We start from the raw sequence: 13,210 nt of genomic DNA, 5'->3' as shown, positions 1-13,210 counted from the left end.
CTTTTGTACTTTTACTCAAGTAACAACTAGTTAGTATTTTTTATATTGTGGTATTGCTACTTTTACTTACAGTAAAACATTTGAGTACTTTTCCACCACTGCAGAGAAACTTCTTACTGTCTCACTGTCGGCTTTTTTCCCTTGCTACTTTACTTTATAGGGTTTTGACTTTTACATTTAAGTAATAATAGTATTAGTATTATTATTTAAGAAAAATACAAAAAACTAAAAACTCCAAAAAACAAAAAAATCTATGTATTAACCATTTCTACTGACTGAATGTGACTGTATGTACTTCCTTTGGGGAGTCTGTCTTGTGTGCTTGTGTTGTCTTCACCAGTCAGTTGGCCTGTGGTCACTGGCCTTGGGCCAGGCTCTAGGTAGCGTCTTGCGCCTGAGCGTTTGCATGTCTGTCTGTCTGTCTGTCTGTCTGTCTGTCTGTCTGCCTATGGGGTGTGGTAGAGGTAAACCCCTCTTTCTCACCACTGCAGCAGAAAGCTGGGTTCAATACCAGCACAGTGGTGCCCCCAGCTTGGCAAACACAATTCAATTCAAAATTTCAATTATAAATTTCTATTAACATTTTCACTTCAACATTTCAATTCAATTTCAATTGACTACGGGTGGGAACTTAAGCTGGCGATGGATCAAGTGACTGTCCTTTTTGCTGCACGGCAGAAGCTACTGGCAAGTGTGTATGGGAGGATGCATACAGTAGTTTCTACCTCCCCACCTGCGGGGGGTGGTGCCAGCAACAGGGACTGAAGGTCACTTGGGGACAATAATTGGGAATTGGCAATGAAGGACTAAATTGGACTCCTCCCACGGATTGACACCTTGACGCTTGGTGGAGGGGCTTGTGTACCCTGTAACCTGGAGAGCTCTCCTGGTAGGTCCAGCCATGCCAGACAGCTCAAAGGGTTAGGGGTCAGACTAAGGACAATCCATAGTTAAAACAAACATATTACAGGAAATCATCACAAGAAACCAAAGCACTCCAGCAGATGTCCAAGGAGACACCAGCCACAACAACACCTGATGTGCAAGTTGGAAGCCACTCCTGGAAAGGCTTGAGCATGAAATGGAATCTCCTGGAGCCACCAGAGCCTGGTACAGTAAGTAATAACTATTATATAAAATGTTATGTGAGTCATTATCACAATGTTTCCTTAGTATTGTTGATGATGTGTTCAGAACACAGCTTGACTGTGAAGGAAACAGGTTTGTGAGCTATGGGGTCCTGTCTTTTATAGATCAGCTCTAGTTTTTCTGACTGCATGTCTTTCTTGCTGTTCTCTGTACATTTGACATGTCTACTGTACTGTGTATCGTTGCTCTTGGGCAGGAACCTCATATCTAAAAAGTCATATAAAATCATACTTAAACATTTCAAAACAGGTTTTTCGTAAATGAATGCCCTACTTTGTCATTCTGTCACACAAAAGTAGGAAAATAGGCGATCTACAATCTCACAACTCGTTGCGGTGTGTTGTGAGCTTGGGACACCTTGGCACCCCCTCACGAGGAACTCTGGGGGTCCCTGGACCACACTTTGAGACCCAGCAACCTATCAAGTTGTACTCGGCCCAAGAGCTTATAGGCAGTGATTTTCAAACTATTTTATGTCAAAGACCCACAAATTGATATGGATTTGTCTGCAGGCAAAGATTTGTGATGTTAAAATGTTTAAAAAATATTCAACATTACATTTCACCTTGTGTGTCATGTTTCCCCATGCATAGCCCATCTGAAGCAGTGCTGTGTCAGTCCTCAAAGCAGCAGAGGAACTGGAGACTCTCCACTCCAAGCCAAGATGACAGCAGCCACCATTCTGCAACCTATACTGTGACTGTGAGTATCTTTCTCTTATTTATCTGTTTTATTTTAACTTATTCTTATTCTCCTAACTCTTTAAAGTTGTATTCAAATGTGTTAATGTGTGTCTTAATGCTCCAATGTGTAATGCTCTAAGGTAGTGATTCTCAAACCTTTTCTTGTCAAAGTAATTTGTATTATTAATGTTTAATATTAATGGTTAAAGTGATTGTGATTCTACATTATTAAACTTAGACGGGGAGTTGGGGACCTCTTGAACACACGCTTTCATATTTTTGAGTAAATGTTTGTGTGCCTTGTTCTTTCCCCACAGCCCACCTGAAGCAGTGCTGTACCGGGGTTCAGAGGAGTGGAGGAACTGGCTGCTCTCCTCTCCAGAAAAGGAAGAAAGGTTTCTGAAACATTCACCACGCGACAGTCCTCTGTGGCAGTGGTTCTCAAACTCTGACAGTATACAAAATGGAACCAAATGGACCCGTATGCTGTCAGAGTTACAGACTTGTGGGGGTCAATTTAGATCTCCCTAAAGGAACCTAGAGAGTCCCTGATATCCACTCCTGAGAACCACTGCTCTGTGGGATGCAGAACTGAAGCCTTTCCGTCAGCGGCCTGGATGCTACATATCTCATCAGAGACGGATCACATGACTCTCTCACTGAACAGAGAAGAGAAACAACCAATAATTGCCCACCCGTTCTCTATGGGGTGAGTGGAGAGTCCACGGTCCAGATCATGATCCAACAGAACTGCCTTCAGCTCCCCCTTCACCACCTGGGCTCCATACTTCATGGTAGGTGGGACCTATGTGGGACATTTTCTGTTTGGTTAACGTTTGCTCTACCAACGCACCTGTCCCTGAGCTTAAAACCAGGTGTGCAAAGGACTTTGGTTTAGCTATGTGGGACTGAAATGGACCTAAGAATGTAGGTATGTAAATCTAACATACAAATGGATCAAACATTGGGAATGACATATACTTTCCATTGTATTTTACAGATTTACATAGATTTGTAACTGCCAGAAATATGACTGAGTGTGAAATAAATGAGTCACGTCGTCCTGCGTGCTCAAATAGAAGTTGCATTCATTCATTCTTGCAATTCCTACAACTGCATGTTTATTTTCCCCACAATTGCCCTTATTTATTTTCTTCTTACAACCAATTTTGAATATTAATATGTTCGTGTATTTGTGTTTTGTGCATGTCATTTGTAAAGGTATCCGATATATATTGTGAGAAATGGAAAATGTATCATCAATAACTTATCTTTCAAGTCCATATTCAGCAAAAACAGATCTAGTTGAGCTTGTAGATCTGCTATTTTTAGCAAAGGTATTTGGTGTAAAGGGAAAAATTGAGGTGGTCTATTAAAGATCCCAGGAGGACTCAGGTCAGTGTTGGTAAAATACTAATGTTTTAATAATTAATTGCTTTTTTAATAAAAAAGCATTTTACAATGATTCATTCATACGTTGGGAGGTGAAGCGGCGAACAGTGGACGACAGCGTCCTCACTTCACCCCAATGGTGGCAATCTAACACCGACCGACTCATTGGAGGCAATGTGGGGTTCAGTGTCTTGCCCAAGGACTCTTCGACATGTGGACAGGAGGAGCCAGGATTCGAACAACCGACCCACAGATCATCTTAAGTAAAAGTATCAATACTGCAATGTAGGCCACATGTAAAAGTCCAAACTTTCCTTGAGTAAAAGTACAAAAGTATTGGCATCAAATATACTTAAGGCTAGGCTAGTTTCAAATTGCCGAAATGTATAGATAGGGCTGAAGTTGTTAATGGATGTTTAGTAATAATCAAAATCTTGTCTGCGATGTAGTGGAATAAAAGTATTTGAAAATACTCCAGTCAAGTTAAAATACCTCAAAATTGTACTCGAGACAGGTACAGTACCTAATTAAATGTAGGCTACTTAGTTACTTTCCACCACTGGACTCTGGTCAATGAAGTATAAAGGACTTAGCCTAAGTGGTTAAAGACATTTTCAGGACGGGTGTACAACAGGAATCTAATGCAACAGCATAACTCAATGTAACACTTTTCAGAATTACAGACCTGTGAGTGAGGGTCCTTTGGAACCCCCCTCAAGGAGCGCTGAGGGTCCCTGGACCTCACTTTTAGAACCACTGATCTAGTAATCAGAATGGTACATGGAGCAATTGATGAAGTGGCGGAGTGGTGTTATGATTGGGGTGTAGACTCTGAAGTAGAAAATGTTTTGCAGGTAAAGAACTGAAAACTGAAGAGGAGTTTAAATAAGGATGTTTCAGTGAAGAAACTCATCTCAATATTTAAACTTTGTTTTGAATCACAATCCTCTTCTAATGGGGATAAACTAGAGATAAATAAATTGCGGTTGGCTGGGATTAAGCACAGTATTTCTTTTCACAATGTACACAAATGAACAATGCTCCACTTGATTCCCCAAAAAATAAAATGCTTAATTATCAAGAAAAGTAACTTATTGTCACTGTCCAGTGTACAGAACCTGTGTTTTTATTCAGACAAGCCTTTGTGTTAATGGATGAAACACCTTTCAGCCTACAAGAACAGTGTGACCTACCTCAGTTTCTTCTAGTAGCCTATTAAAAATGTTTAGCTTTCTGCAACCTTGCATGCACACATATGAGGCCATATAATTGCTGCAGTCTTGGTCCAACTGAAGTTTATTCTCAACATGGAAAGACAACAACATACATCATCTACAGTGATAATTAACAGGCTGTCTCTATCGCCCCCTAGCGTTCATATATTAACTCTCATAGCAGTAGTATTATACACAACCTGGTAGACTGCAACGGGTTTAAACTGTTTTAAGTTAGTACAGTGAGGACTGAAGATAGCAGGGGCACTGGAATACTGGAGAAAGATACAGAAGGGGGTTGGTGATAGTAAGACATTTTCTTCATCATAAACATCATTATCCATCGTCATTGTCAGATTCTACAGACAGTAGCTGGATTTGGGGAAACAAACACACTCATTCACTCACTCTCTCTCTCTCTCACTTACACACATACACGTAATCCTTGATGGTCAAACTACTGTGATCAGCTGAATCTTGAAAAATGTTGATTGGACAGTGAGTGGTCACTGATATATTTCAGTCATCTCAATGGTGCCACAGCAGGTTATGCAGCCATGCCATTTAAATGGCCCAGCTACCCAGAGAGCTAATTAAAATAACTGACTAAATGGCAAACTAAGTAACTATAATATCTTACAAGTAAAACTCTACCTAACTAATCAAGTGTCACTGGTAAATGTCTGTCCTGTTTTTTTCCCCCTGGTCCCTGATTCCAACATCACTGTCTTTAATAGAACATAAAATAATGATTTACTTTCACTGAGCTGCCACAGAAAGACAGTCCGGGGAAGTTAGTCGTACGCTTAGCGGCAGTTGCCTTGCAGCAAAGTACCTACTGTAATAATGTAACTGTAGTTCAGTCATGTGACAGTATTCACCTTAAAATACTAGCTCTCACATCAGAAACAAACACTTTTAAGACTTTCTGTACAGTACCTTAAGTCTTTCTGTACAGTACCTCAATTCAAACCGTCACTCCTGGTCCCTTTCATTAATATCTCAGCATAATTGTGATGGTCATAACCACCATTATTATTCAGTTAAAAGTGATAGAGATTTTGAATTGTAGTCAGCTATTTATCTTCACCGGACACAATTGTCACATTATGGAAAAATAAATAGCTTATTAGCTTATGTTACTCAATGAAACAACAGGAGTGCTTGCCACAATATTATGACAAAACTAAAAATAAAGTTCAAAATGTCAAAGGTCGCTTTAATTGCAGAACCTCAAGGCTGATTCATTGACAAGTTAAAACTTGAAGACAGTCTTGGTTAAGACTAAAAAAGGGGGAAAAAAGAAAAAGAACATCAAACTGTACCTTAACTAACATACCCCCACCCCTCTTTCACTCTTTTGCAAAACGTGCCATATCTCTCACACGCACGCACACGAACAAGCACACACACACAGGTGAGAGTGGGATAAGACTGTCAGATATAGAAGAGGAACAGAACACAGATAAAAACAAACCGTAAAAACTGAAAGGAATGGACTGAGCTGAATTGAATACTGTACTGGACTAAAAAATAAAATGACTGGATAAAGAAAATTTAGGCCAGACTGGACAAGATTAGGTCATTCACTCTCCACGGGGTGTTACTAGCTAGTTAGCAAAACTGTGGAGCTTACGAACCAATGACATTTCTTGTCTTTTTTAAAGAGGCTTTACAATTTCTACCCAGTTGCTGGCCGAGCTGGCTGGCATCGAATCAAATTTGTCAGTGCAAATGATCAATATCACAGAGACTAGATCTGGTCTAGAATACTCAATGCCCTCCTCAACTGACCAAAGCTAGAATAAAGACTTGATTTATACTTTGTTGCAAGCTGTGCTGTGTGCCGATCTACAATCTCACAACACGCCGCAGCACATATAAATCAGGATCGACTCTTTTTTAAACACTATCAACACCCTGTAAAGATAAACAGAACTAGAACATAAAACAAAAACAAAATACAGTCCAGTCTAATCTAGTCCAGTTGAGTCCAGGAGTGGAGTCTAATCTTAAATTTCTTTAAGCAGCGGTGCAATCCAGTCCAGCCCAGTCCGGCATTGTTGTCATGGCTCCTCAAACAGCTGGAGATCGAGCCTGACCACGATCTCTCCTGTAGGAACCTCATGGAGGAGCAACCGCTTGGTGATCGGTCCTTTAGAGCCCTGATCCTTCTTTATTTCAGCCAATCGGATCTCTGTCCTGCCCAGGAAGTCTGGAGGATATAAAGAGAGTGTTCATTCCCCTTGGTATTTGAAATGGAAAAGATAAAATACCTTTACGTGAACAACAAATGTTATGTATAGTGTGTGTGTGTGTGTGTGTGTGTGTGTGTGTGTGTGTGTGTGTGTGTGCGTGCGTGCGTGCGTGCGTGCGTGCGTGCGTGCGTGCGTGCGTGCGTGTGTGTGTGTGTGCATGTGTAATTGATGCTTTACATGGTTATTAATCTAATCAAATCTAATGAATGGATGGATGAACAGCCAAGACAAATATAACAAGACTGCACTTGGTGGAAGAGTGAATGAGTGACTGACTGACTGACTGGAGTGAGTGAGTGAATTACTGACTGACTGACTGGAGTGAGTAGTGAGTGAGTGAATTAGTGACTGACTGACTGGAGTGTGTGTGTGTGTGTGTGTGTGTGTGTGTGTGTGTGTGTGTGTGTGTGTGTGTGTGTGTGTGTGTGTGTGTGTGTGCTGACCGTCAGGTGAGAACTGGTCTCGTTCGAACACAGTAACACAGAGGACGTCCTGCTCCAGGTCCTTTATGAAGAACTGACAGTTGGAGTTCCACTTAGGATTCAATGTGTCCTAGAGGAACATTAACAACATCAAAATGACTACATATACTAAATTATCCTTTAACATGTCAAGGTCACCCCTTAACTTTGACAGTGTACGGGTCCATTTGTACACTATCAGAGTTACAGACTTGTATGGGTCAATTTAGACCCCCCAGCCTAAAGAAACCCACAGTGTCCCTGGAATCCATTTTGAGAACCCATTTTAACCCGTTTTAACCCATTAAGACCTGAGGCCGATTTTAAATCCTGAGCTATAAGATTGGTGTTCAAACTTTTACCATATCAAAGACCCCCAAAATTTATTTGGCTGCCGATGTCAAAATATTTTGTCCCAGGGATCCCCAGAAACAAAAGTTTTAGTTCAAAATGTTTGCTTTAAAAAATATATATATATTCAAAGATTTGCACACATTTTCACGATTTCTCAAAAATAGCAGATCTACAAGCTCATAGCATGGCACGAAGTGACACACTGTGAGCTTGTATATCTGCTATTCTTTGAATAGCCAACACATCTGCTATATATACTGTAGCCAAAATCTAAAATGACACTGATGCTTTCCCAGTTTTAATGGTTAACAGTGCATTCTCAGACATTGTTTCATGTTTTATTTGATTCATGTAGTCACAGAAGGAGAATGGGTTAGAATAACAATGATGATAATATGAATACCTGCAACGTCTTAGTGATATGGCACTGAGAACCCATGGTCACCTCACAGTATGGGTTGCTCTTCCCTGGAATCACACATTTAGTTCAGTAGTTATCAGGTTATCTGTCATCAGTAATACTAACAGGCTTTGTGATTGTTCGGCCATTCTCATTCAAGACACCAGAACAACATTACAAGAGGCTCATGTATGTAGAGATGCTGGTGGGAATGTACTGTTTATATGTAAGTATGTGCCGTACAGCATGTGTGTGTGTTCGTACCATGTGAACGACAGGGTTTGAGTTCGATTCCCTCCACAATGTTGACCATCAGTCTGCCAATACCCGTCGCCCTCTGAGAACGAACTGAGAGAAACAGAAGGAACTAAATTGTTGCTTTATAGCTTTATTTATAAAGGATAGTAGAGAGACAGGGAGAGGTTGTGAGTATGTAGTCGACACACTATGCAGTAACCTAATGTAACAGCATGCCCTACAATTGTTCTAGATATTTACTTTACTTTATTTGCTTATGTGAGAGGGATAGTATTAAATGAACATGGCATTAAAACGCAGTGCAGTAATTGTTCAGTACAGTTAGGAATGCAAAGCAGTTAGGACGTTTGTTTTAATAAAAAAAATGCATTTCAAATAAAAGAGAGACGTGCAAGTGGTATTAGAATATTGTAGTTAGTAAAGGTAGAGATGCAGGGAGGGATGGATGAGATACCTAGGTAGGCCTTTTCTCTCTTCTTCTTCTCCGTCTCGATGAAGAGTTCTGATGCTGCCTTAATCTTCTGAACCCATGCCGTTCTACACACAGAGATACACACACACAAACACACACATACGTATGAGATTCAACCCAAGAGTGGGGTATTCAGGTAGGATTTTGAGTGGTTGACAAGGTTAATAATGCTAATAGAACTTTGAAGCAGATGGAGCACCAATTTGCACACAAGAATATATGCCACCATCTTTATTGTAATTCGGGCATTATTGCAATTACTGTGCCTCTCTACATATGGATTGTTGCTTTAAGTAAAGCACATGCTATGACGCCATTCCTACTCAATCCTAAAATGAATTCATGTGCAGTTTTGCATCTGAATTGAAAATCACAGTTTGCTGCTTGAAGTCAAGTTGTTCAAATCTCTGTTTGGGATTTGTAGGTCTACTTTCTGCCTCTAGTTGGCGTTTCCATGCAAGAGGGTTACTGAGATGTACTTGGTCATGCTGCACATGTAGGCACTAGGCACGCATGTCAATCATATGCACAAATTATTGCCATCAAGTTATTCTTGGTTATGCCTGTGTTCTATGCCTGTGTGCGTTTGTCATGTTTTACCGTTCATTGATGCTCTCAGCTCGGATAGTGTAAACTCTGTCTATGTGAGAGATGTGGAACAGCGGTTCATCTCCTGATGGGTCTGTAGGCAGCTTCACCAACACCTCGTTTAGAAAGATAGGCTGGAAGGGCGAGACAGTACACACATCGTGTGTAATCATGTCTTTGCCTTGTATGGAGCCATTTCATTTTGTGTTGAAAGGGCTTTAAAATGGTTTGCCGTAAAGTAATTTAAAGAGAGAAAGAAACAAGTGTTCCCTTACCGTCTTGTACATGCGATACTGTAGGTGTGTTTTGGAGGAGAAGACTTTATCACAGCCAGAAAAACCCAGAGGCTTTGTCACCTGAGAGAGAGATTGAGATGATATAGACATGTAATGGCCCTTGAGATGGATTCATAAGTAAGTCTGTCTCCCAAAGGAATCACATAATGTTTAACGTGCACTCTTTGCAATAGATATCCATCTACAACAGGGTTCCCCAATTAGTTTTCCCCAAGGGACGAATTATGTCTAGGGTACCAAACCGAGGGCCACAACATTGCAGGGGGCGACGGTGGCGTTCCCACTACTCCAGCAACAGTTTTCGTCGTTATCGGGTGAAAATCTTGTATGTCCAAAACCGTTCGTTTTGAATTTATCATATTAAGAATGATTTAAACTAGTGAAAACAGCCGATCTACAAGCACACAACGCCTCGCGGTACGAGGCGTTGTGTGCTTGTAGATCTGCTGTTTTCACTACTTTTGTGCGACGGCCTTGTATGATTTGCGAAAGAACTTACAAATTTGGAGATACGAGATTTCCACCCGACAACGACGATATACTAGTGTTGTTGCTGCTCTTATACCACCATTATTACTGGGGTTGGTGTGGGCCAGATGGTAGCCCCCCGCGGGCCGCAAATGGCCTGCGGGCCGCCTATTGGGGAACCCTGATCTACAATATCGGGTTTGATTCCCGGCCCCAGCAATGTGTTGAGGTGTCCATGAGCAAGACAGTTAACTGCTCCCCCACTGCGCTCAAGTCTGACCAATTGGGCAGTATTAGGTCTAATACAAATGTAAAAATCCACGATGACACCAACCTGTGTTAGAAGTAGGAAGTCATTGAACAGGAAGCCGTAGAGCTCTTTGCTGCTCTTGGCTTTAAACAACTTGCCACTGTGGAGAAACTTCCTGGGACCCAGACAGTTGGTGACTGAGTTGAAGACCAATTGCTGTAGAGACAGACAAGGACAGATGTTGGAAAATGTTTAGAATGACCATGGCAGGGCTTCTTCTCCTTCCAGTCTACATACACAAAAGAAAGTTGACAAAGGAGCAATTCAAATGATAGAAAACGGAATTCAGCTTGCGGGATTAAAGAATTCTTCAGTACATGATGTGATTCTGGCCATCATAAGTGCCACTCTGTTTGCGTTTTCTTTTTTTTTCTTTTTTTTATGTTTTTTATCCCACGATTTTTGCAACCCATTTTTCTCACCCGGTGACTACCTAACCTGTAGTCCTGGTTTCCGCTCTCCCCCTGCCGCGCCAGGGGACATTGGGGAGCACCCGGCTGGCAAGGGGGAGGTAGTATAGAAACCAGGACTACTGCATGTTTTTGTGTGAGGGCCTATGCCCAAGGAGACACGGGGAGAACATGCAAACTCACCACAGAAAGGCCCCATCGCCAACCTCACCTAGGGTGTGGGTGCTGATGGCGCGGGTGGAGGAACACGCCCCCAGCGCCCGCAGCTTCCCCCGGCGGGAATTGAACCCAGGATCTTCTGGCTGTGAGGCGAAGTGCTAACCACTGCACCACCGTGCCCCCCCCCCTGTTTGCGTTTTCAACAGTATTCAATGTGTGTGTGTGTGTGTGTGTGTGTGTGTGTGTGTGTGCACATTACCTCCGACAGTCCCTCACACTGGACGTGAGCCTGAATCCACTCCAGTCTATCCGAGTTCTCCTTCTCCCTGACACCCTCGTTGACCTTGAAACACACACACACACACACACACACACACACACACACACACACACACACACACGCACACGCACACGCAGAAACAATATACCATATCAGTAAAACTCAATACTATCAATATCAATGCATTCAGCTCTTTTCCAGACACTCTCTCATTACTTAACCAACAGAGGTGGGAATTGAAAAACAATACACTGCACTGGCACAGTGTCGATTCGTGTTTTTATCCATGATGACTTTGAATTTAGGGATTTTACTTTTCTACTAGATTGATTAGATGGAATTCACAAAATAAAGTTGATTTCACAGGTAAACATGGCATCCACAAAAATACTGGGAACACAGTAACAGTTCCTTCAAAGACACATACTGTATAGAGACGAACATTTAAGTTGTTACTATTACTTACCAGTGAGTGAGTGAGTGAGTGAGTGAGTGAGTGAGAGAGAGAGAGAGAGAGAGAGAGAGAGAGTGTGTGTGTGCATTAGGGCATTCACCAAATATTCGAATATTCGAATATCAAAGTCACTATTCAACGTTGTTCACCGGAGTCGAATATTCGCCTTTTTTTTTGGCAATGCCCATGGTGGATGCATTTGTTAATGCTCTATACCAGGGGTTCTCAAGGCTATGACACCCAAAATAAACATATTTGAACTGGGACCCCCACCCTGACAAGCACTTGGAATTGTAGGTATTACATTTAATGTGACTCGGTTCCGCAGATAAATATTGTGAAAATAGCAGATCTACATGCTCACAACGCCTCGCAACGCGAGGCGTTGTGAGCATGTAGATCGGCTATTTTCACAATATTCGCCTCTTGCTTACTTAATATTTGACAGTTTGGCCGGTCTTGACGAATATTCGACTATTCGAATACTTTGAGGTCGAATAATTCGAATACTAAAAATCGCTATTCGTGAATGCCCTAGTGTGCATGTGTGTGTGCGCACGTGCGTGTGTGTACATGTAGTGTACCTGTGAGCACAGCTCCTCGGCTTTCTCCAGAGCAGCCTTCAGGTGGCTGTGGTCTGGATGGGGTTCTGGAGTGTTCTCTAAGATCTACAATCAATGGGAGACCAAAGCACACATGCAGCGTGAAAAGATAGATCACTGTTTCTCAATCTGTGGGCCACGGGTTTGTTGCATCATTGGCAAAATACTAATACTTTGGTATGGTATGTTTTCTTTAAAACCTTGACAAATCAGTTTTCATTGTGATAAATAGTCACCTTTTAAAGTATATTAATCCAAGCCAGAACACAATCGATTCCTTGATCGTTAAAATAAACACAGGCTCTGAAAATGCAGGCGGTCCACCCATCCATCTCACCACTTAACATTATTTTGACACCGTATCCTAAATACAAATTGACACAATTCTGTGTACGTTCCAGTGGTGGAAAGTAAATAACTAGATTTACTTAAGTACAGTACTTAACTCATTTAGTGCCACCCCTTTCACCACTAGAGGGCGCCCAGTGGCCAGAGAAAATCCCATAGAGATATGCTGGTATATGCAGAAGCCCTGCAGCCATGACTTGCCTGAACACTTTCCTTTGTGCATGACTGCATGTACAGGAAGAGGATGAAGTTAGCTTGAAGTTAGCTATTGGCTACCAAGCATTTTAGAAGCCTTATTTTCGTCAACTTAGCCATGATTAAACCTTGCACACCTCATGCATGGGAAAAAAACAGAGAAGAATGAGCTCTGAAAAATCCAATGCAATCCTGGATTGCATTGGAGTGGATTTGTGCAGTTTGTTCACAGCTTTCAAACAAAAAAATCCGATTGGAAATCCGTTCAGGCATTCTTGAGATAATCGCCATTATGTTTTACATGTTATGTAAACAAACATGGCTGCCCTGTATGTTAGATGGGGTTGTATGGGGGTGGAACATGCAAAATCGCGATTGAAATCATGTTCACCAGATTTGATGGGGTCCAAAAAAAAAAAAAAAATATTCAAAAAAAATTTTTTCAATTTTTTTTTTTTT

At 41.5% G+C, this 13,210-nt stretch overlaps 1 protein-coding gene and 1 long non-coding RNA gene across 2 annotated transcripts in view; one reads left to right on the top strand and one right to left on the bottom strand.

The window, feature by feature from the left end:
• Positions 1-470: 470 nt before the first annotated feature.
• LOC308296832 lies at positions 471-2,788 on the top strand. Its single transcript, XR_013962639.1, has 3 exons — positions 471-1,115; positions 1,743-1,851; positions 2,150-2,788. It is a non-coding gene; the product is annotated as an uncharacterized lncRNA (long non-coding RNA).
• A 3,716-nt stretch (positions 2,789-6,504) lies between these two features.
• The window catches only part of itsn1 (intersectin 1 (SH3 domain protein)), a gene marked incomplete at its 3' end in the record, with an annotated part of 74,609 nt that continues 67,903 nt past the window's right edge, over positions 6,505-13,210 (bottom strand). Inside the window, 10 exon segments of the mRNA XM_080740540.1 lie at positions 6,505-6,653; positions 7,140-7,248; positions 7,915-7,979; positions 8,176-8,259; positions 8,624-8,706; positions 9,242-9,363; positions 9,505-9,585; positions 10,328-10,459; positions 11,132-11,215; positions 12,191-12,274. Coding sequence (XP_080596666.1) covers positions 6,505-6,653; positions 7,140-7,248; positions 7,915-7,979; positions 8,176-8,259; positions 8,624-8,706; positions 9,242-9,363; positions 9,505-9,585; positions 10,328-10,459; positions 11,132-11,215; positions 12,191-12,274 — 993 coding nt within the window.

This window comes from Nannobrachium achirus (assembly GCF_963921795.1).
Source record: "Nannobrachium achirus genome assembly, chromosome: 13".
In the NCBI taxonomy this organism is placed as follows: Eukaryota; Metazoa; Chordata; class Actinopteri; order Myctophiformes; family Myctophidae; genus Nannobrachium; species Nannobrachium achirus.
The sequence above is the reverse complement of the archived record's forward strand: the minus strand, read 5'-3'. Positions and strand labels throughout refer to the sequence as shown.